This window comes from Pomacea canaliculata, linkage group LG3 (genome assembly GCF_003073045.1).
Source record: "Pomacea canaliculata isolate SZHN2017 linkage group LG3, ASM307304v1, whole genome shotgun sequence".
In the NCBI taxonomy this organism is placed as follows: domain Eukaryota; kingdom Metazoa; phylum Mollusca; class Gastropoda; order Architaenioglossa; family Ampullariidae; genus Pomacea; species Pomacea canaliculata.
Window position 1 is genome coordinate 33,710,040 of NC_037592.1, and position 25,372 is coordinate 33,735,411.

The window sequence follows — 25,372 nt, forward strand, 5'->3', positions numbered from 1 at the left end:
AATATTATTCATGACATATTTACGGCTTTTCCCTCTTAAGGTATTGACTCAAGCTGGTGAACCTGCTTAATATCATCGGTGTGTCAGTATATCTGTACCTGAACACCATGGTGGGACAGAAAGTTGTGACAGGCATAGAGACAGACATAGAGCTGTAAGTTGTACACATTTGCAGCCGTGGACACTATAATCGTCACAGAGAGCTCTTCAGACTACTACAATGGATGTGTTGACAAGCGAGCACACTGGGACACCTAAGAAAAAGGAAGGACTGTAGCCCCTCTTCTCATCCACCTTCTGATCCCCTCCCTTTTTTTTTTCTACATTCAACTCTCTCGCCCACTGCTTTCCGACAACGACTGGGTTAACCATTGACAACCCAGTATTTTCCCTCCACCCGCGCAGTCTGTCGGGTACTCACAGGGCGGGCTCAACTCCAAATAAAACGCCTTTTTTTAAGTGAACCTCATGGAGCGAAGCCTGAGTAAAAGTTCGCACACAGGTATGGAGGGGGCCAGGTAGGTGTGCGTTGTGCTCGTGTACACCAAGGTAAGGTCTGTACCTGGGAAGCGACAGCCTCAGGTCCTCGCATTTTCGTGGTGGTCCTCGCTGGAGTACGGTCGTCAGGTATGAAAAAACTTTTATTCACATCGATCTCCTCTTTCTTGTCAATTATTTTGTCGCTGCTTTGCTCATGGGTACAGTTCTCAACCTAACCTATTATATGACCTACAGACCTAGATTGTAGGATTCAGCCCTGCTTCAACTTTTAGTAAATTGAACTTGATATCAACCGACCAAATAATGTGTTGAGAGGGTAGAGGGGATGGGATGGGACGATTATTATTACTATAATTACATCTAATGTGAAGACGGTCTTCAGTCTACAAAACGCGCGCGACATATACTCGCCTGTACAGAAAATTAAAAAAAAAAACAACTGTGCAGCAGCAACATTGTGTGACCCAAAAAGATCAGAACTATGCGCGGTGGTCCCATTTATAGGCTGAAGAATTTTTCTCTTTCAAATTCCCCAGCAAGTCCCCATTCCCTCCTTCCCCTCACACTGGCACGTGGTGGTACGTGTTCATCGACTTTCTCGACCTCACCCACCCACAACCACAACCTCTGCCGCACCGCTGTTTGACCTTTGCCCTTTGCTGACTGACATTAGTGGGATAACAACTATCATTACTGGTTTTACAGGGATAATAACTATTATTAATGGCGTTACTGGGATAACAACTATTATTAACGGCGTTACAGGGATAACGAATATTATTACTGGCGTTCATGTTCACCATAATTATTATTGCTGCTCCTGCTGACCTCCCTGTCCAGACTACAATTCTTACTATCGCTGACATCCATGATTATGGTACAACTGCTGCTTCGTCTGCCTCCTCCGTCACTGCTGCTGCCCGCCATACTGTCTTTGTTCGCGCATCAATCACTCCCTCAATCCCTGAGTTAAATTTAGAGAGATCCATATCACTCAGGCTTCAAGAAGCCACCGTTTCTGTACCTTGCGCAATATGTACCCGGCACTAGGGAGCTGCATACCTATGGCAGTAAAAGCAGAACTGGAGGCAAGGCGCCGGTAGCCTTGGTGACATCGCCATTGATACCCAGGGTGCAACGGGCGCCAACTGGAGCGTGAATAAAACCCTCGGGACACAGAGCTCGGCTCCAATGAGCTCCTGCCGAGCCACCCTGTAACTGAAACGTTTTAATTTTTTACATGCGCCTTCAGACATTGGCTTCATCTCCATTGAGTGAAACTGGAATACATCCATACGGGGATTTTCTGAATAAGTAGGTGTTTTTTATTAGTAAGGAGAGAGTGCGTTGATTCTAAGAAATGTGTGGTGTGATCATATCCAAGGCGGTCGTGAGATTGTTTGTCCACTAATTTTCTTCTTTCTGCCTCTCTGTTTCTCTCCACATCTACTATCCTTGTCCAGGGTAATCCAATAGCTCAGTGGATAAAACTTTTTAAGATTTTAGTGTGATGGCATTCATATCTCGTCTCAGGACACCTATTTATCTTGGTGCCCTGTGGCCATCGAGGGGAGAGGGTAAGGTGGGCTCGTCATGTACTTTGACATATGAGGTTGTCACAGGGCGACAGAATTTTCTTGCCAAACAAACCAGATAAACCCACCAACCAATCCTTTATCTTTACTTCCTCTCTTCATCAAACCTCACCATCATCACCACCCCTAAGCGCACACTTTCTACCTCAACACTCCTCCCCACGTCTCGTGTTTTCTCTTCTTCTCACAGACCCCGGTCTGCACAAGCTCTTCATGAGTTGGTGTGACAAGCTTGCTGTCTTTTTTTTGTGTCAAGCTATGGAGACATTCATGTCATTCTCAGCTGATATTAATGAAACATGAGCGGAGCATGTCTTTTCCTGCGTGCTTTTTTTTTTCAAATCACGTGTGCTGTAACAGCCAATCACACATTTTTTTTTCACCTCTCGACACTATCTCTGCTTCATTGCAACTTTTTAAAGCCAGTGACCTGAACAATTTTATTCGCTGTCTTCAAACGCTCACTACATGAGAAACGAGTTTTAAAAAATGGATGTGAGGGCTCACAGAAAAAGCGCGATGTGAGTCTGGTGAAATGGCGTAGCGGTGGCCATGTCTGGTTGTTGGTCGTGTTGCCATGACATTTTCATGAGTTTCAGCATCATTTTGTACTTTTCTGTTGTTGTTTTTTTTTCTTTTTTCTTTTTAAAATCATAGTATGAGTCCTACAGAGGTGTTCATTGACCAGGGTCATTCCCCACACGAGAGTTACATTCCTCCAGCTGAGTACCAGAGACCCCGCTGGCGCATGCGCTCGCCAGATCAGATACAACGATGACGCTGTTACGCCCTCCGTCAATAAACTGATCTGTTTGCGGATCTGTGCACCATTTGAGAATGGCATTTACACAACCTGCACTGAGCTGCTGCATAGAATAGAGAGAAGATTTCTTATACTGTAGTTGCATCCAACTGTGATCCCGTCGGGGGTCTTTGTCAGGATAGCAATACCCGTGAAACAGCACCTACACATCTTCAACAACCCGTGTCAGATCAGATTTAAGCGGTCTTTATTTTTATAGTTAACTTATTTCTAAGTTGCAGTTATAATCAAGCGAACAGATTATCCACAAATATTGTGAAGTGATGTACAAAACTGTCAGCATCTCAGCCGAACACGAGGAAACCTGCTGAATGGGTACATGGTACAGTGGCCGGGTACACTCATTGTGAAACTACGTGGCTCAGTCGGTTGTTCGGGGTGCGGAGGACATTTTTCAAAGGTAGAACATGTCAAGGGGTCGTGATAAAGCAGTCGTAGGCGGAGGCCTGAAGCCATCGCATGAGGTCCTTGTACTGGTTCTAACGTCTTTCCCAGTGTTCTGAGTCTCTTTCACTAAAATGCTTCTTTCGCTAACACTCATTCCCCGAAAAAAAAAATCCGTCACCACTTAGATTAATTTCTTTTCTTTTTTTGTGATACGTGTTTTTCTGAGACCATCTGTCTTTCGACTTTGGCATTATCAGTTTCGCATAGAAATTATTAAAAATTACTGTAGGTATAAATAATCTTTTCCTCTTCTTCATCTTTTTTCTTCATACTATCTTGCGTCCCACATTGTGATTGTTGCGTGGTTAGGAACAGTTTATGAATGAACCAGTTCCCATCTTACAAATCTGTGTCCTAGGGGAGCTGAGTCACCTTTAACCTCGAGTGTTGACCTGACCTGCTTTCTAACGTTGTGTGCACAGTATCGTGCCGCCCTCGCTTTATGGAGAAGTTCTCTTTCCTTTGCTGAGTCACTCCAATCTTTAACTGACTGACTGCCAGACCTGTTGGTCTCTATCTCCACTCCCATGCTCTGTACTCGCTGCCAGTCTCCAAGCTTATTGCAATCAGTGAGTTCAATAAGTCAAAGCCAAGCTCTGGATTTTCAGTTACTGTGTACACTTGTACACATTACAACGGCGGGACTCAGGTCAACCTCATTACAAAGATATCCTGCTCTGAAGACGAGTAGCTGCTTGAACAACCTTCTGTTGTTTGTGTAAAACTTTGTTATCCACAAAAACAGACTTAAAATGTTAAGAGTATATTTAGGTTGTCGCTAAGGTTCTCGACAAAAAAATAATCACTTCCAAAACGTTTAATGAAGATTTTTCCTACACATTTGCACTTCAGTCTTCTTTTCATGTTGTCTATGTATGGTAGGTCAGTTTTTATTCCACTTTGATCTTTAACAATGGACAACTGATCTTGAAGGGAATATGCCTTGCTGTGTAATTAATTGCGAAGTTTTGAAACCTGTATCTTCCTCAAACGTGTTTTCTAATGTCTTAATTAATGTACACAGCTTCCAGTATTCACTCCAAGTACTGAGGCGGATGACGGTTACTACCGTCAGATTCCCCCCCCCCCCCAAGGGGTCATGAGTGCTGACGACCTTTCTCACGATGTTCATGATTCCCCCTCCTCTTCGCTCTCAATGCACATTTTTCTTTTGTGGTTAGTGTCCCTCGCTGCTTGCACAAAAGGAATGTTGTTGGAGGAATTTCAGTCGCTAGTACAGATGTACCCGAGCTTCAAGGTGAATCACCAGTTAAGGGTAGCGGTGTATCCCGAGCAAACGACAATAAAGTAGAGGGGAAAGATTTAAAAAAAAATACACGATAATATCATTTTCAAGAGGGCTTAGAGGTTTAAATTCAAACTTTTGTTTGCTTTTTTATTAGCGGTGATCTTTTATCGTTGGGGAGGTTGGCGGAGGGAAGATAGCTGGGAAAGGTCTTAGGGTAATCCTGGGGGTGTCCCCTTTGTTTAGATAGGCTTTCTGTTTGCAAACTCTCGAAAATTTCTTCAACTTGAGGCTTTACATTCTGTTTTTATGAGCACAAAATCCTTTCACTACTCTGTGGATCTTGCAGTCCTATGAATAGTCTTTCTGAATGTAAGGTCTGGTGACAAGATTAACTTTCGAGGATCTTTCTTCACCTCACCCCTGAATGTGAACCTGGGTAGCACAATACCTATTCATCCCTATTCCTTCTCTCTATAACCATCTGAAAACTAATCCTTGCTTTCAGTAATCTCTCGGTTGTCACAAAAAATCGTGGGAAACTTGGAAGTTATTTCACAGCCCCATCAAAATGTTTCCCCCATACATCCTAGCCCTCTGTTACAATGGACTAACGGATTCGCACACTCATGTGATCTCAGTGTCGTGTTGTCAAGGTGAACAGAGGCATGCACAGTCAGTGAAGCATGCTTCCTGCAAACAAACACTGGTAACTTAATTCCAGTCTGTCTCCATGTCTGATCAGCTTTCCTCCTGACGTGCTGATGACCCTGGGAGTCAATTTTTGTCCAAGATGGAAGATGGAGAATTTCATTTAAATTACACAATAATAGGTAGGGTGCTCGCTCTGTCATCACACTTGACGGGCTAGGTCTGTCTAGGTGCATGCGAAAGAAAATTTCACCATCAGCAGACCGCACGAGCTCGTCGAGCCGTCAGTCAATCACGGTTGAAGCCTTCCCACTATTGTCCATAATCCAACGTCTACTCCCCGCCAGTTTAGGGACCTTGATCAGGGTACAATACCTTCACACCTATCATCATAGTCAGTCGCCTCGGACTATTCGTCTGGTTTCCGGGCCCTGGACGTCTGGACCTCTAAAGACATATTCACAAAGACCACAAAAAGAAATATTCTCGAAGACCACAAGACAGAGACGGTTCAACACACATGGCAGGGGTAGACAACTAGTGACACTATCCCCGCGGAGATCTTCACCTTACAGAGATCAGAAAACTCTATTGCAATCAAGATCTGAATAGGACCGTAGAATTAAAATTGTATTGAGTATCTATCGTTGAATCAGTATCTGTTTAATACCTGGTTCCACGACCCAACATTAGCGGCGTGTTAAAGTTAACAACAAGGGAGATTATCTGATCTTCCTAGCGTTATTGATACCAGTCTCGTTACGGGTGGATGGCGCGAGATACACGCAAATCCGTTGCCTTCACATTGCCGGCATGTAAGCCAAGGTCTCAACCGAGACAAAATAACCGTAGTTCTTGTCAACTGATTCTCTGTTTACAGAAGTACCTGTTACTGACCTTTGACCACGAACACTTTGGCGATTTCAGCGTTGTTACACGTTGGGAAAGGCTAACAAAATCAATATCCAGTAAATAAATTAGTATTAATTAATATTTAATATTTTCTGTCTTTAGTGCTCACAATTATTTCGTGCACGAGCGTCACGATTATACCGCCAAGGGTTGTATCATAAAAGTCTTCAATAGTAGCTATAAGCTGGAGGATCGTTTTTAATGTCTTTGAAACGAATTCTTTTCTTGAGGTGCAACCTTTTTCCCAGGTTGTTTCCCTCACTAACCCTGAGAAGTCCCAGGAAATATCTATCATACGCCTATCATCAGCGGTGAGTGGTCTATCACAGTAAAGAATAAATTCCCTCCAGGAATGCTAAAGACTCTACCGTCTGAAGTGGCCTTCTTTGAAATGTTCGGAAAAGATTCGCCATTTGTGTGTTTATGTGCGGTCGGTGGTGTGTTCGTTGAAAAACTCCGTTACTATAATTGGAGCTGAATGGAAATGGCGAGCATGCGCAATAAAAGACAAACTAGAGGAGTGACAAGAAGGACAAGACGAAATTGCATTCTGGGAAGCCTCCACAGTTCATGATGACTGCAATAACAGGGTCACCTACAAAATAGAAAGTGTTTATAAATTATTCGAAGCAGGTCAGTGACATACCAATGTAACATTTCGGGTTTTTGAAAACTGGATTTTCAGATATCGAGGTTGTGCGTAACTCCTGTGACATGACTTTAATCATGGCTGCCATTCAAGGTCAGTAACTAGTGACGTACCACAAGAAGCACTAAACCTCTTCTTAGCTCGTTGGCTGTTGTTATTTGTGTTTGAGATTTTACAATGGAGCAGCTGAGAATAAAGGAAAAAAAAACAAAATTAAAAACATCCTAATATGTGGATATTTCCCTCGAAGCAGTCAAAATGATTATAAAATATTATATTAACAGTGGAGCTGACTGTTAGGATTTAGCCATGGCTAACACCCTAGCGGTAGACGATGCACCGCGCAGACTTTTTTTTCCTTTTTTGAGAATTTATGAATGTGAGAAATCGAGTTTAAACACCTGCGTTGCATGATTCTCACCGCCTGACTTTGCCATTGTCCTCCTGAATACACTCCCCACGAATGTGAAAAATCGAGTTTAGGCTAGTGTGGTATTTAGTCGTCTGCTATGGAGTACACCCCCGTCCCCGTTTTCTCCCTTTTGTACCCCAGTCAATGTCCCCGTCGTCGTGTTAGGAAAATTAAAAACCATCACGAAATGGCTGAGGGGTACCACCTCTCCCGGATCTCAGTCAGTCCTTAGGAAATTATTCGAAAGATTATTATTTGGATGATTGTTCGGATATTATTTGGTCTGAACTAGTGAAAGTGGGATCTGGATCTCTGACATTTTTCGTTTGTATTGGTGTTTGCTGGTGAGAAGGCAATCCATAGCCACTAAGAACACAGTGTGTATGTGTTTTTCACTTTTCTCTCAACCGTTTGTCACAATACCGCGATTTTCATGATTTCGAGTGAACACAACTCGCTCTCTGTTGTTTGCTCATTCTTTCCTCAGTGTTTGTTTATTACACCGTTTTAAAAACAAAAGAAATGCTGTTATTAAAACGAAATGGAAACTTGAAGCATGACTGATGCACAACCGCTTGGACGTTTGTGCTCGTAATAATAATAACAACAACAACGATGAAGACTGGGTGACGACAGAAAGGCTTTTATTACGAACCACAGCCACTTTGTACACAGCCTTGTGTCTTTGAACAAAGAATGTTAGGTGGTGCCACTGAGCTCTCCACCGACCACAAACTCGCACCGAATGTCGCCGAGATGAATGGAGGGGCGAGGTGGTTTTGCACTTCACGAGAAGCCAAACACACGTTCGACAGGTGAATGAACGCCAAGCTTCTTTCTTCAGAATCAACAACATACTCCAGGTCGCCGAGTGTTTGGTGGCTTTAACACATCATTCAAAAAGAACCGTTAAAGAGCTATCTCAAAGAAGATTTGATTTGGGCAACAACAACAACAACAACAACAACAACAAACTCCAAGCGACGACATTGGTGCTAAGGCAGAGTTTATGCGCTTCAACAAAGGACACCTATAAAATATTGTCTGTCATTTATAGCTCCAGCTTCAGCTCGGGAGAAATAAAATCTCAGTTTCTATTTCCCAACAGAGCAGGAATAAAGAGACAGATTTTTGATTCTCTTTTAAACAATATGAATGTGTGGCAACATTTTAAGCCAAGTTTATACACAGCTTGAGGCACAACCACAGTTTGCTCGTCACATGAGTGGTTTGGTGTCGAGTTGTGTATGGTTAGTGTTGTGCTGCTTTCCACACAATCCTGGCATTTGTTTGCCAGTAGATAAAAGCATCGACTGGGTGAAGGCTTTCGGGTGGGATGGACCGCTCCGTGTAAAGACAGAGCACGCATACCCCTGTGCATGTAAGATTAGGTACCCTGACACGAAAGCAGCTGATGCACGATGGAGGTGTTTGATAGATGAGCTTCGCCTTTATGAATATTATCCAGTAAACACAATACCTGAGGTACAGTAAACAGGCTACAGGGGGTGGAAAAACCAAATTACTTGGTGTTCAGAACATGAATCTGGTAAACAGGAGTAAGCATGGTACACTAAGAATGTAAACCGGGTAAGTAAACCGTAATACACTAGTTCGGTAAACAAGAGTACACAGATACAGTAAACAAAAGTGTACGACGTACAGTAAACAAGAATATATGAGGTACAGTAAAGAAAGTAAACATGACCAACAGTAAATAAAAGTAAACACAGGCGTAAAGTAAACAAGTACATAAGAGTACAGCTTACGGAAACAATATGTCCTTATATGTGTACATACGCATTTCCGTCAATTATTGTGTGAGCATATATACACGTGTATGTTTCTGTGCCTATATATTTATTCCTTTACTGATGCGTTTGTTTATTTTTCAACTAGGCCAAACTTTGCGATCGCCTATCATCAGTATAACAGTTGCGACCATCCCACACTCTCCCGACGTAGAGATGAGGTCACGTGATCGATGTTGGCTGGTGTGGCTGCTGCAGTGCTGGCTGCTGGCTCTGTCTTCAGGTCAAGAGCCTGGACCTAGTGGTGTGCACCTGGAGGACTCATCTTTCAACCTGACCGACGAGATAAAGGGACAGGTGAGCCGCACAAAGCCATGTGCACAATCTCGTCATGACATTGTCATGGGGGCCATGGCATTATTAGTTAAGATTTTTCATCTTATTGCACAAGGGTTCGTCTGAGTTTCGATACAAGCATAGAGTCAGAACCTCTCTGTCTCTGTCTCTCTCCCTCTCTCTCTCTCTCTCTCTCTCACACACACACACACGTGAAAAAGGACGTCATATCACACAGAGTATCACGACAAAATTCTTTCTTTAATAACAATTATCTTCATGTCATTACTTGCCAAACTAATAATGCATGACATTCTTGTAATAACTCCCGTCCTCTTGGCTTCTGCTCACAAGACCCCGAAGCCCCCAGTAGACGACCCTGGTGCCCGCGGCTCCTCAGAGAAGGCCTCCATAATGATGACTGGTCCCAACGGGGATCTGGTGGAGTGCACCATCTGGGCCCGAGACAACATCCACGACTTCGTGCAGCAGATGGAGGACGAGCAGGATATCAACCTCTTCAAGTTCCTCTTCCGCTTTGACAATTACACCTTGCAGGTGAGAAGTGCATCTTCTGCTTTGATCGCTACATTTTTCAGGTGAGACGTTTATTTTCCGCTTTGACAGCAACAAATCTCAGGTGATAAGTTCATATGCTTTAACGACTACACCTCTCCAATGTGACACGCAGCTCGTGAAGAGGCGTGGCGAAGGATGCCTGGAAGTTCTCTCGAAGCCAGCGAGCTTCAAAAAAGAAGTTACAAGAAGAAAAAACTGTTTCAAGAAAAACTGCTTAATTGTAACAGAAAATCATTAAGGTATATAAATTATTAAAATATAAAACTGCTGCAGTCAATTCACAGGGTTGACTGTTGATTCTGATGATATTTTGTCATTGGCGTGAAAAAACTTCACTGCAAGTGTGAAACTTAGACGAGGATGCTTAACGCTCTGTTCCTAATCGTCCAGTTTGCACACGCACACACACACACAACACACACACGTAACACAGGAAAGATGCAGACACATGTTCAGCCTGAGATTCAAAACATCCATTATAACTATGAATTTCGCAGTTAAGAGGATAAACAACAAACAAATATTTAGACAGAAGGAAAGTAAACCCAATCAACCAGCCCAAACTTGCTTTCTTGTCTCTCTTGACCAGCCCTTCAAAGAAAGTATTGGTAACAACTTCAAGCCCAACCTGTGGTACCGCACGCGCAGCAGACACGGGCGCACGCTGCTGATGCTGAGTTTCCACTACGACGTGCTGTCCATGAACATCCTCACCATCGGCGTGACGGAGATGAGTGTGGGCCTGCAGGACCGCCCGTACGGCTGCTTCAGCAACCTGGACCCCGAGGACAAGATGATGATACTACGGAAGCTGCTGTTCTCGCGAGAAAACGCCGTTACGAGGAGCAGCTACCGGAAGTCGGCTAGAGAGGAGTACGTCTGTAACCAGGTGAGTACGCATGTAACAAACTGGCTACCTCTGTAATGCGGCGAGTAATTGTTATGTCTGTATGTCACGGATCAGTCCGTGCCTCTATGTTTTAAAGTTAGTTTAAGCCTTCGCTGTTTGTAAATGACAATGGTAAATAACATGTATTGATGAGTGGGAGCGTCAGCGAGGGAAGGGAGATCACTCTAGCGAAAACTAGAGAGAAGCAGACGGCAATGGCGGACATGAGAGTGGAAGGACGTTGTGTGAGTGTTAATGTGAGCGTAGATGCTAGAAGTGATTCCTTGCCTAGCCAAGGTTTCTTTTTTTTCCTCCTTGTAACGGCAATGTGATCGAGGATTCGTCTAGATCTAGTCTTTTCGCCTTCGGTGAAGCACTCAGTGTGTGGACTGGGTGTGCAGTGGTTTCGCGTCGCCAAGAAAATGTAAATGAGATAATAAACTGGAACTGTGTGTGGACGAACAGAGCTGTGAGTAAAGTACTAAATGACTGCTGGTGCGATCATTAACTACATGATAAGAATTGAGATTAAGAGTTGAGGTTAGGATTAAGAATTAAGATAAAGAGTTACTTAAGTGTGGTTGATCGGGGAAGGCCCCGGATTGTAAACATTGTATGCACCGATAACTGGGTTACGCCGATAGAATATTGTGTTGAGGTGGATTATTGTTTATTCATATGTGTCTTGAAGTTTGTGAAATCCTGAGCCATTCAGCAACTTATTAACATCTTGTGGACAGCCTCAGGCAATCGTTGTTTTGTGTGTGAAAGAACGCGTATGGACGTCATGTGTGTGTGTGTGTGCTGCTCAAGAGAGAGAGCCGGTGTCCGTGACACTGTAACGAGGTAAGTATGTCCGTAACAAGGTAAGTGTGCTACCAGTTGGTGGAGTACATCTGTAACACGTGACCGTGTTTTCTCCTTAACACACCCATCAGGTCGAGAGACCAACTAGCGACTTGTTACATGCCCTTGCTTCATCTCTTTGCATCCCTGGACTGTTTCGGCAGGTGATAGAAGATGACAACGGCTACGCGGAGCTAAAGCACAAGTGCTGCATGCGACAGATACAGGGGACATCGTCTGCTCCGTTGATGATGATGACTTGTGGATCGCTATACTGTACTGGTCTATCACTGTAGTCAAGGTAACGGGCTGTAGAAGCCACGATGTCATGTTTTGTTTGTTCATTCAGTTAACACCTTGTACACTTAGTAGTCCGCCAGAAAAGTACGTGAACCAACGAATTATTATGAAGGGGCACTATATAACATTTTTTCGAAATGTACAGGAGCAGTTTGTAAAATTAAACAAATAGACAGGTCAGACAGTAAACGGGCTTTCTGTCCACTGTGGGCAGGTGCTGATATTCCTGTTCTGCCCAAACTTCGTGCCGGTGACAATGTACAGCAAATTGTATCTGGCTCCGAGTACGTGGTCAAGCTCAAGAAGGACCTCAAGATGAAGATCTTTGTCTCGGAGAGAACCGACGCCAAGGTCCGATTCAAGCACCGCCTGACCCTAGAGGAAGTGTCCAAGTGGCGGCGCTTCCGCGAGTTCCTGGATTCCGTCCCTTACGATGAAATACTTCCGGTCAAAGTGAGCGAGCTGAGAATAAAGGTAAAGATATATTGAAAAATAAAGGTCAAGCTATGTTGAAAATAAAGGTCAGGTTATGCTGAGGGTACATGTCAAGTTATGACCTTTGCGTGTCTGTACAGGTGAAAGGGAAGAGGATCCTCCCTGAAAACGACCCTCCCACAGGCCTGCTGCGCACTTTCTACGATAACCTGGGCCGCTGCAAGATCAAACAACTCAGTGCCTTTCGTGACTGTTGTGAGACTAGTGTGTACGCCTCCATGGAGCCATACTTCCGTCGCAAGTGCACCTGGCACATGTTCGTTCAGACTTTTGTCAAAGGTAAGTAGTCCACGGCGGTGTTTGTGAAGGCCTTTGTTTAAAAGAAGTTTCCATGGCATGTACATGTGGGTACAGATATTTCTCACCTGCAGAGTCATGGCTTGGTGTGGCTGGTAACACAGACTGCTGTAACAGTCTCCAAGTTAGCAGCATTTATGATGTTTCCGTTCAGTTATTTACATCACCGAAGTTATTAGCATTGTTGATGTTGTCTGAAATACATTAACATCGCTGTGGTTTGGGGATGGAGCGGCACCGTAGTCTGGTAGCTAGTGCCCCTGTTCTAGGAGCACACGGTCGTCGACTCAGTGCTCTCCTGGATCTGTGACTACAGAAAAGCCCGAAGCTCAGCCTGGAGATGAGTATGTGATACATCTATAAAGATGGTGACAGAAGAACTGGGCTCTACAATTCATTCCGACCACGTGGCCACTAAGTAATGACACCATGTACCCTAAGCGCCGAATTTCATTCTTCAACAGGAAAGGGTAAATTCGATCCGGCGAAGTAATTAGCGAAGAATGACCACTAGTGTCGCCGACACGGCTTGAGCTCCTTACCTCCCTCGGGTGAACTATTCTTTCCCAGCAAAAGGTGAAAGTTTGACCTTTTGAGTCTTAATTTGTTCAACTTATTAAGGAATTTTGCAGACTGCTAAATGCCATTGCGTGTCATGTGTAATTTCAAACATATTAGCGTTGTTAGATGACAGTATTGTAGACCTTCAGCAGTAACCTTGACCCTGACCTCTTGCAGCTATTCTGTTGCTGCTGGTGCTGCCGTCTCCTTTCTACATCCGCCTCTTGATCTACTACAACTACGAGCACGAGGAGATGATAGAGAGGAGATCGGCCATCTCACGCCTGGGTCTGACCGAGAAGTTTAACCTTTACCGCACCAACGTCATCCAATACTTCTCCCCCGTGCACGGCATCTTCCTCGCCACCTACTGTCTCTACTTTGTCGTCGGACTGTTCGTCGGCTTCGCCACATACAAGTGAGACATGATGTCATTGATGTGTTCGCTTATGTTGTGGGTGGCGCTTCCTCAAAGTCTTTGTTAAAAACTCGTGCGTTCATTATTTGTAGCCTCTTGTCTGAAAAAAAATGTTAGAAAATGTTGGTATAAACCCAGCACCTGTACTACACCAGGCACTGAATTGTCCTGTGCTTCGTGCATCTGGCTGTGAATATCTGTAAAGATGTTTGCTGTCTGTTGAGCTTGGACTTTCGTGCAAATAGAGAAGTCCGGTAGCCCGGTTGATGCTCTATGGGACGCTCTGTGATCTGTGTGTGTGTGTGTCAATCAGCTTTCTGTCTCTTTTTGTTGCTGTTACTACACCATGGAGCAATTTCCTGGTGTCTTGTTGTCATCACAAGTGTGCTTAACGTGTCTTCGTGTCATTCATGTCATAATATGTCTGACATCCCCAGCGTTCCCTGGTGAGACTTTGTGTCCTCCGAATACCTGTCTTTTTGCCATCATCATACCATGGTGTATCTGTGTTTTTCTGATGCTCTTTGTGTCTTCATAATGTGTTTTTTTGTCATCTCCAGCGTGCGTGAGAAGCTGAAGAGTGTGACACGCGCGGCGCTGCAGGACATGAGCAACGTGTCTCAGACAGGAGTGCTCGGTGTCATCATCCGCTTCTTGCTGTATCCCTACCGCCGCTGCGGCATCCTCGCTTTCCTTATCGCCCCTTTCTACTTCGTGGCGGCGCTGCCCGTGAGCCTGTTCCTGCTGGCGGTGTACTGCGTGCCCACCATCTACCTCTCGCACCGTCTGCCCTTTCACGCCCGCAAGCTGATCGGCAGGAACTCTCTGCCAGAGCAGGAGCGGAAGCAGCGCTTCAAACGGGTGCAGAAACTGCGGCGCCGCATCTCCAGGGTGGACCGCGCCGTCCACAAGGGCAGCAGTGACGACAGAGAGGAGACCTGCTGCCATGGCGACTGGTCCTTCCGTGGGCTGGTGACGGTCCGCGACGTCCTCGTGCAGATCGCGTGTTCCGCCATCTGCCTCTGCATCCTCTACTCCCTGGCACTCATCTTCGCTGAGTCCGCGGGACTTATCATTGAGGTTAGTGTTTTCGGTGAATATTTATTTACTAGTTATTTAGTCAGCTGTCTGGCTGGAAAGTGCTTCAAACGCACTGTCGAAAGGGTGGGAGGATCTACGGTATCCAGAGAAAGACATTGAATGTGATCTAATGCTATAAACCAAAGACTTTCAGTAGCCGCACACGAGTGTTGTACAACTGCGGTACAAGAATTTCCAATTGGGAAAATATTCAGATTAAAAAATACCAGACTACATTGAATTCTATTTTTAAGCTAGACAGTTCACTGAAATGACATTATGAACGAAATAGTACACAACTTTTAAAATACATTAATTTAATGATCGTTCTCACAAAGTTAAAGTATTGGATGATAAATTTTAAAACTCCATCATTAAGTCTCAAAATTATTGTTGTCTTAAGTCCTAAATCTCAGGTCGTCTTAGATAAGTATGTCTTAAGTCTCAGTCTGTGCATCGGGCTCCTCTTCTTTGTGCAGGTACTGGCCTTCACAATGATGGGGATCATCGTAAACGCCGGTTCTGTGCTCAAGTACGTTACCATGGCGCTGCTGGTCATTGTCTACATGCACGACTGCTACAACAACGTCTACGAGAACTACCTCACCTTCAACAAAACCATCATCGACGACATGATAGAGCGCACCACCGACGACCTGCGAAGAATCGCCTCGATGCCCAGCGACATGCAGGAGAATGCTGCATTCCTGGTAAGGACTACAAGCATCTCTTTCTGGTTAAAACTTGCAGAGCTGCAGCTTTTGTTTCGCTTTGTACCTGTGCTGTGTTTTACTTTGATGTTTCTGTTTCGTTTGGTTATGGTTTGGGATTTTTTTAAGACACTTTTGTGTAACTCACAATGTTTGTCCAGCAATTTTACAATCAATGTTTCACCCACTTCCCTTGATCCTAGAGGTTTGAAATTTTCACTAATTACTAACTTCCTAAAGCTATGCAATATTAAATAATTTTCAGCAGTCCACAAGTAGTAAAATAATTATTTTAAACAAATTAATTTTGTATGACAGCTTATAGGCTGAATTGGGGGAGATAGGTAATTTCTGATCTAGGACTAGTAAACTATAGTAATCTCATACACAGTTTTTTAAAAATAGTTTACTGCTTGTGGACTGCTGGAAATGATTTAATCTTGCATTGTTACCAGATAGAATAAAGTCATAAATTAAAATGAAACAAATCGATGACACAATTTAAGAAGACTAAAAGGTTCACAGTAATATAAGTAAAACAAAAAATTTTAAACACACTTTTATTTTAAATGTACTAAGAAGAGTAACACATTTTTTTCGGGATTCTCTTTAATACATATAACTTAAAATATTTGAGGGTCACTCTTGAAACTTGGATCACTCCAGAGCCCTCACACTTTTATATTGATATGTATTAAAGAAAATCCCGAGACCTAAGGAAAAAATATTTTACCATTTTTTAGTATATTTCAAATGAAATTGTGCTTTGAACATTTTTTTAGTTATTTTATGTCTTCTTATTTTGTTTAGGTTTTTTTTTGGGGGGAGTCACCTTTGATTTTCTCAAATTCCTTTTCATAAGGTGTCGTGTGTGGACGAGGAAAACTCTTTTCAACCAAAACTCAACTTTAAAAAGAAGGAAATCCGCTGGAAGGTTGGCCAGCTTCTCCTGTTCCTCGATTCCTTCGACACTCCCAGAATTCCCCTGCGTCTCTTCCAGAAACTTTGTCAGGTAAGAATGTAGTCTCTATAAAAAAAGGAAACAAGTTCTCAAATACATTTTTACGAAGCAAATTCCACTTTTCTTCTTTTATCGTCTGCTTCTATCCTTTGACCTCCTGCTTCACTCTGGAAAGTGTCAGGAAAACGATTGAAATGATCGAAATTTGATCGACACGTGGTGACCCTTCAACACATAGAAAAAACATTTTTTAATTATTTGCACATGTAATAATCTCTTTACAGTGCAGTGGATGGTGATTAACGTGACAGTTTTCAAGCTGTCACTTAAAGTATGACCATTTATTTTTGTAATACCCAATAAATCTTCATGTCATCCTCATCAAATGGTTCATCCATGTCTATCAAAAAGGACATTAGTACATTGTATTTGTTTCAGAAATTTTCTGAATTGTTAAAGTGCATATAGATATTCTACACGTACCCATTAACAGTTCCAAATGTTACGGTAACTACCAAATGTTATGGAATGTTATAACCCTCCTAAACAAACGAATGATCGCGAGACTACCTCTACCACTCTTATTGTATTCAGAGCTCATCCCTGTGTATATATATATAAACACCTACTAGATCTTTAAGCAGACTCAGCAGAGGGTTAATTAAGCATGTTTACAGAGACTTCTATCTTGTTCTTCCTTGTTCAGATACGAGTGTACGGAGCGCCGGGCCCTGTGTACCTTAACCTGCTGGCTGCCACGGGCAAGTTCATGATCATCGTCGTCTTCCTGATGTTCGTCATGTTAGTGGTGATGGCCTTCGGCAACCTCACCGCCATGTCGTCCACCAACACCACGTTGGCCACGCTGGCCGGGGGTTTGTCCCCATGTTGCTCAAGAATGTCCTCAGCTCCAAAGGCGCCAGGCTGAGCCTCAAGACCATCAGCTTCAAGGTTGAGGCCACTTTTCCTTCTCTGCTTTCTGTCGCACGCATGGTGTCTATGTGATGCTTGGGGTAGTCTCGCTATAGAAAATAGTTGACCTTTGTCGGCTGTTTGAACGCGGAGTGGATTTTTTTTTTTTTTTTAAATGAATGAATCGAGCTACTCTTCGATGTCTGCAGCAAGACAGATGTAGAAATACTCATGTGTAGAAATATAAAGCGCTGGAATGTTTTTTAATTGTATTAATTAGAGCCTGGTATCATTATGTTCACTTACTCCATCAAACTGACTGCTGATTTGCTTCATTACCACAGGGTCAGGTTGACGAAATCATCAGTGACTACAAGCAGTACTGGCCCGTCATCGATTTCATCGCGAAGCGCTACGACCCGAATGAGCCAGAGAAAGACGACGACGAGAAAGAGGGCGGGGCAGACAACAGCACTCAAGAAAACGGAAAGGACAAAGAGAACAACAACGACAGGGTCAAGGAGAAAACAGAGAGAAAAGACGAGAGTATCAACCTCTACGTCAGAAAGCCGTCGCCGGAGGACAGTGACTTCAAGAAAGTGAACGGCGATGGAGGTCGGTTGGACGGTAAACCATGTGATGACAAAACAGACGCCGCACTCCAGTCAAAGGAAGACGATGACATGGTGGACTTGTTCATCGACCTCGGTATCGCCGACACAGCCGGCGGCTGGTCCATTTACGGCTCATCGGACAGTTTGCCTTCGGACACAATGATGCCACCCTACTTCGACCCCACGCAGATGGACGAAGAAGAGGACCCTGATGGTGTTGCGCTGAAGGACATCGTCTGAGCTCTGGTGGAAAATCTTTTTTGGATCGTCCTTTTTTCAGCCTGCGTAGAGGAAGCAGGAATATTTCGCGTGGTGGTTTCTTTTTTCTTTTTTTCTTTAAGGCTGCGTCTGAAGGAAGGTTTTACGAGGGCTCACAGCTCGTGGAGTTTGGTCTCTGCAGTAGGAGTGGCAAGAGCAGACGGCATCCAGGGTTGATATCAGTTGTGAAGGTCAGTAGGAATAAATTCAACTGTCAGCGGCCTGCCTGCTTTGCTTGAGGAGGAATGAAGGGTGAGGAATGATTACCTTTGCTTCGGCGACTTCGAAGTGTGGTCTCAAGAATGTCACGAGCCAGACAAGAAGTGAGGAATGAGAGAAAGAGGTGAGCATTCACGACTTCCACCAAACAAGGATTCTAAATGATGAGTATTTCTATGACATCATAGACGTTGTTCATGTTCACTATTGTCCCTCCCTAACAAAAATCATTCAAAGTGAAAACTATACTGACTATACTTGCACTACAAAACCTGGTGAAAGGTGTGTGTGTGTGATTACTGCTTCATCAGAATCCGCCAGTGTGACAATCTTTTTGAATACGATTCGCATCTTCGAGACCTGTTTTTATGGAGATAAGACTTTGTATTACCTTTTTAAAACTTTTTGCGGACATTTGTGAAACGGAATAAGACTCAATGCTGAGCTGTTTGACTCAATGTACATGAGTATCCCGTTGACCTCACAGTGTCCTGTCCTCACTGTATATAAACTCCATGCCGGATTTTGACATTAGGTAGAAAGTTAGTGTAGGACTTTTACATTTATCACCTGCTGTGCGAAATGGCAACAAGTGTTCTCATCTCGATAAAGAAATCACACGGCATTTCTAATTTCTTTCATTTTCTTAACAAAGTTCTATCTATTTTAAGGATATCCTGATTCGGATTAAAATGATTAAGCGGCATAACAAGACAGACGGTGCAAGATGCATTTATTAGTTTCTTCACTCGGTACCTTTTCTTTCAAACGTTGCACATCAGCTCTCCATTCAGAAATACACCAGTTAGTAGTTCGGCCTCGATTTCCCATTACCACCACCACCACCACCAAACCATCATCATCGTTGTCGTCGTCGTTACAGATTAAGTTTAATAATGTACTGATTTCACACTTACAACGAAACCACATGCCTTGTAAACAAATCCAGACTTACCAACTACCCCACCCCTAAAAAAAAAAACATCACACGAAGCCCACAGAAGTCAGCCTTCAAGCCAGCACACAAACATGCAATTATTTATATTTTTAATTCTCTCAATACAGGCGCTGGAAATTGTTGTAATATCATAATACACAAAGGTTACAACGTTTATGAAATATGTCACACTAAAGTTGCCACAGCCCGTCTGCTGCTACTCTGTCCAAGCAGGCAAACCTCAAACGTCCAATAAACCGTTGTCGCACAAGGATAATTACACGAAGCTGATAACTGTTACACATAAATATAAAAAGTGTAAAAACATTTTTAATAAATAGGCAGAAGTAATGGGTGAATGAAAAGTTCACACATCATGGCAATTTCAGGCAGGAATGTCAAAAATACTGGAATAATGAGTCCAGAAGTGATGGCGAAGGGCGAGAAGGATGGATGGTTGAAGGCATACACAGTTCGTTGCATTTAAGGTTTCACAAGGTGAAAACATATTAACGCTGACAGTATAACTTTACATAAGTAAAAAGGCATTATACACCAATACTAGATACAATCCATAAGTACTAGTGATGTCAAGTCAGCACTGCAACCTCAGCGCTTATGTTAAGTACAAAAGTCTGTCTCGCTGACATACCCTTAAAATAATGAGTTTCTTTTTGATTTTACATCTGTGACCAGACTTTGTTTTCACTGGGACGGATTGCTTTTGACAATTTTGAATTTAATGGAAGCAGTAAAATGCCGACAAAGAAACTAGAAAGAAAATAAAACTGAACGTGAACCATCGCACAAAATAGTTGATCGTGTCGTCCCTGAGCGATCACCTTAATTTGACTGGACAAAAACCGTGGCTATAGCCATGGTGAATGGTTAAGGACGAGACTGCACAGAGAGATTGTGCTGCATGGCATGTGTGGATGCTTAGGACGGTTGTATTCACTCTCTTTAACACAAGAATGTGCTGTTGTCCAAATAATACCACAACAGCATTAGTTCTGTGCATAATGAAATAATGCGATATATCTCTGGGACCTAACACACAGTAATCATGATTTAAGATGATTTTTATTTGAAACAATTCCTACTGAAATTCTGTGTTATGTTTCAAATAAACAGTAAAAAAAATTATGTCCCAGAGTTGTCATTTTCAAAACAATAAAGAGGGTATTTCATTCACTGACCAAAGCCCCCCTTTTCCATGTCAGGGTTCATATAGACAAAATTTCAGTCTCAGTATTATACACATATTGTTAAGTTTCAAGTGCAATCCCATTGTATAAAAGTAATCTTCAAATAAATAATCATTCAAACATTTGTAAAATTTTGTCCACTTCATTAGGTTTAGAAAGATCTTGAGCATAGCTACAGAAATCTGTTAAAATGTTCTGCCTGAAAAAACAGTATTTTTACCATATCTTTAGTCTGTGGTTTTCTCGACCTTAAAGGCAAACTGCCCAAATTCGATTAGTTTTTCAAGTCCTGGCAAAATTTGCCCACTTTTTAAATAACTTTTCTCAGTATGGTCTCAATAATTTCTTTTTTATGCTTCGCAAGAAAAAAAAACACACAAATCAAAAGTACTGGAACACTTTCAAAACTGGAAAACGCATATATAATAACTGATCTCTTAATGCTGCACCTTGCAAGAAACTTTATTATTACTTTTATTTCAAACTTTTTCCTTGAAACTAGAGCACCTTCCATGTTTTAATTGCCCACTGCAGCAAATAAAGTTCATCATTGTTATTGTAAGGTAAATTAACAATCTGAAAAATACAATAAAGGGGGATGATCAGTTTTAAAAAAGATACAGGCCAAGAAATAAAATTCTATCATATTCCTTGAGAATATTTTGCACATGATGTTTGCTGTTTTAACCAAGCAATGTGATCACAACAATTCTAATGGTGGTGTATGCATACACATGGTAAAACATTTTCGGAGAGTTTTACTTCAAAATACTGTTCCGAGCTTACACAGTACTTTTAACGAATTGTGAAAAGTCTGATTGTTGATGCACATATTTCATCAAAGTAAATGAATGCTTTCACTCAAAATGCCGATCCTTCCCAATCTCAGCTGTAACTATGGCTAATAAAAATCAAAACAATGTCCAGAAGAACACAATCTAGATAACAGAAAACTATTTTGTGAACATAAAAATATCTTATCACAAACCTATAGTAATTTGAACACACTAGTGAACATGAGACCAGACTCTTAAGCAAGAAGTGGTCTAGGTACCTGATATCTTTTGTGCAGTCTGGCCAAGATTATTTGCTTAACAAGAAATGATATTTAAAAAAATCTATGCATATAACATTACTTTAAGATGTTTTCTTTGACATCAAAAATATATCTGAAAAATATATCTTGGAATGTGAGGATGAAATCATTAAAATACATGGATTTCAAGTATTCTACAAAACCCTGTAAGATAATTACTAAAAAAAAAAAAAAGCGAAAGGTGCATAAAAACCTTTGCAGTAATCACAACCTTCCCATCACAGAAACTCACATAATGCTCATAAGGAAAGGAAGCCTTCACCAAGTGCAGTCTGGAGGGCAAAATGTAATGATCAAATGGAAACACAAGACAGAAAGTAAAAACGTAAATAAAACCAATAAAATCCATAATATTAATATAATTACTTCCAGCACCTTTCATTAAAAATTAGTTGTCGTTAACCAAAGAATGCATCTCTTCCCCTGGAACAGTTCTCTCAGTCCCTCAGATTGAAGAATGCACAGATTTTTAAACAGGCCTTGTTTTTAAAACAAATTCTTCAACTCAAGCCATATCCAAACATAAGTTTGACAAGCATAATCAACAAAGGGCATTTTACAACTTTCAAACACTGCAACAAATCAGGGAAAAACAACTCTAGAAGGCACTGTAATCTCTATCAACAAGCATTATGTGAATAACAAAATTTAATCGAAAGGCCAGCTGTTTCATATAAATCTTATTAGATTAATTAGCACACACTGTGTTGCAAAAAAAAAAAACTACATATCTTGTGAGCTTCAGACATCCTAGATAACATTAACATGACTGAAACAAATTCTTTGACAATTTTAACATTTAATTCAACAGTAAAAATACACTCATTCAAGTGTTGATTTATTATAAATAATTTTCCACCTTTATGTGAAATAGAGATATGTAAATATTAAACAATAATTATAACCTTTGTTAGCACTTTTATTTCTATTGTTAACAACTCATTATTTAAAACCTGCTTAGCAAAAATTCTATGTGAACTTTCTAACAGTTCTCAAATTTTAAATCCTGTAAAGGACAAATTTCAGCTTTATTTCACTGTACAATAAAATGTCAATAGCACAGGCTCTTCTCAAACAATCCTGCTTGTTAACAGTAGTCATTAGTTTTAAAATTTATGTTGCAAGACTATATATCTTTGTGTATTCTAAAATCAACAGCAAAAATCTATGTTTCTTCAATACGGTCTATTAAAAAAAAACTACCATAATGATTTAAATGAATTGTAACCCACTGGGCAAGTAAAAAATTTGTGTGTGCGTGCTATAGACTGCTACTTAGGCTAAAAACCAAAAAAAGAATGTGTCACATGCACGTATAAAACGAAGTTAAAACAGAAACAAACATAAATGGAATAAAACTATTTACATGCCAGCATGAATTTAAATGTCATCCTGACTCTACTGGCCTGACACTTCTATTATCACAAGATAAATGACTAGGGTTAGGATAACCCATTTGACATATTTGTCCACATAGATTGTTCCTAACTTTTTTTTTTTATCTTTCTCTTTTTTTCTTTTTTGTGGCATGGCACAAGACACTATAGCTAAATAATAAGTTATGTCTTATATTACAAATAGGAATTACAATTTCTACAATTTTTATCATTCAGTTCTAGGTTTCTTATCTGACAATGACTAATTTAAAAACAACTCAAAAACACAAATGCAAGTCCTCCCTAAATAATACATTACTGAAAAAATTAAAAATTATATTTTACAGCTTTAAGATAAAGATTAATATCTGATATGTTTTTATCACACAAAAACGGCAAGATTATTCATAAGACTGCATGCTGTTTTCTCATTGCTACATGATGTAACACACACTTTGATTTATCAAATTTTACACATAAGGGTTGATGGCATTCAAACAATAAAGCAAAAGGAAAACTTCTTGTCCAGACAAAAAAGCTTCTAGTGTATTGCACTGATATAATGCTTATTTGCACATGAAGCTGGTTATTTTGACCACCTTGCTTTGTCAGCTATGCACAACCTGTCAATGCAGGATGCTTTTGTTTGACAGATAAGCCACTCAATTAACTGTCCATGCCAATTTGTTGCCGGGTTTGTTATAGATTCAAAATTGCTGAATTTAGCAAAAAGAAGACATTTTATTGATCAGTATATTACCGATTCTATCTCCCCACAACCCCCCAAATAAGGTTTTAGTTTTGGAATTTTTTTGGCAAAAGCACTTTCTGGAAACAAAGCCAAGAGGAAATGGTGCAAAATAAACAAGGCAGGGTAGATCAGGATTACACTCCTACACATGATTCTCTCATTAGCATGAGAACAGTTTTTAACATGAAGTATCTGTAGGAAGATCACAAAATGCTCTGAACCCACTGAAGCATAGTGCATGCACAAACAATCTCTTTCATGCATGCACACATACAGGCACAACCACAGAGCACATACAAGTAGCAAATCAGCATCCCAAACCCACTTAACCTGTGCGACTTATGCCATGAAGCAAGCATGAAATTAACCTGACTCTAAGAATCACCTGTACCCAAAAGCTTGTTTGAGGCACAATTGGATTACTGGTCTGAAATGATTTTTAACAAGAACCAAACATTACCACAAAGAAGGGACCATTTATTACACAAGTAACACATGCAAATACATGCCTTAACAGCCAAAGCCAAGGGAGAATGCCATTTCAACAAGATTCTGGCTGGCTGATTCATGAAAACAAACATACAGTTCATCTCGGTTGGGGGAATGTAAGAACTGGCGCCTGAAAAAAAAAAAACAACAAAACAGTCAGCTAAGTTGTATCGGTGAAAGTTCTATGCACTCTTCATATCATTTTCCTTCCTCATTCTTTGTACTCCTGCTAATTGAAGCCACAATAAATAAAGATACTATTTTATCTTTCATTATACTCTTACATACTGTTTAAAATGCCTGACACGAATTGTGCCTAAAAGTGCAACCACTTACCCAATCACCCAGTAAAATAGAGTAACCAACTGCCTGCGGTCACTGTTAGCAGTGCTGCTATAACTCTGAAAGTGGAATAAGACTCCATGTTCATGCACATTCTTTGTTAAAAGATGTTCCCGTCTGAATGGAGAGAGTGACTGCTTCTCTTTCTGTAATAGAAAGTAAAACTGATCAGTTAAAAAAAATACGCATTGTTAAAACATCACCTCACCAAAATATCTATGAACGACACATTCAACCACAAAAACAGAATAATCATTAAGTCTGTTAGCAGAGTGAAGCAAAAAAGATCATAATGTAAACACGCAGTACTAACTCTTCTGTTTAAATGTTTAGTCACTTTAAATGAAAGAATCTTTAGCATTATCTGACCTCTTGCTGGAGTCTGTTCCTGCTCTGAAATTCTGCACGAATTTGCAGAACACAGCGATGGAAGTTACTCAACAATTCCATTTGGATGTTGCCATCACCAGAGGTCAGGTCAAGGTTGGCTGGGGTGACTAGGATGCCTTCTGACTCTCTATGATAGATGAAATGAAAGAGAGTGTTGTCTCTTCCCCTTGTGAGTCTGAAATATAAAGTCTCTGTCAGAAGAATGTTAAGACTAAGAACAGCTAAAAACCAAATTATTTAATATTTTTTTATTTATCTATCTTTAGTAAGCCAGTAAATTCAATCACAGTATATTTGGCCAAATCCAAAACAAAGGTGGCA

The 25,372-nt window shown here is 41.3% G+C and overlaps 2 protein-coding genes across 5 annotated transcripts in view; one reads left to right on the plus strand and one right to left on the minus strand.

Moving 5' to 3' along the window:
• LOC112559416 lies at window positions 1–20,014 on the plus strand. The gene is given in 16 exon segments (XM_025230661.1): window positions 1–627; window positions 9,136–9,344; window positions 9,678–9,881; window positions 10,492–10,791; window positions 11,802–11,865; window positions 11,868–11,938; window positions 12,152–12,212; window positions 12,215–12,411; window positions 12,513–12,711; window positions 13,468–13,708; window positions 14,269–14,788; window positions 15,268–15,498; window positions 16,361–16,510; window positions 17,166–17,328; window positions 17,331–17,410; window positions 17,716–20,014. Coding segments are annotated over 15 exon segments (3,132 nt in total). The 5' UTR covers window positions 1–627; window positions 9,136–9,203; the 3' UTR covers window positions 18,226–20,014.
• The window catches only part of LOC112559417 (protein inturned-like), a 22,698-nt gene continuing 16,823 nt past the window's right edge, over window positions 19,498–25,372 (minus strand). For all 4 annotated transcript variants that reach the window (XM_025230665.1, XM_025230663.1, XM_025230664.1 and 1 more), the window contains 3 exons: window positions 25,031–25,226; window positions 24,656–24,807; window positions 19,498–24,449 (listed from right to left, as the gene is read on the minus strand). In XM_025230665.1, the coding sequence (XP_025086450.1) occupies window positions 24,341–24,449; window positions 24,656–24,807; window positions 25,031–25,226 (457 nt within the window). In that variant the 3' untranslated portion in view covers window positions 19,498–24,340. The remainder of the gene's footprint in view (window positions 24,450–24,655; window positions 24,808–25,030; window positions 25,227–25,372) is intronic.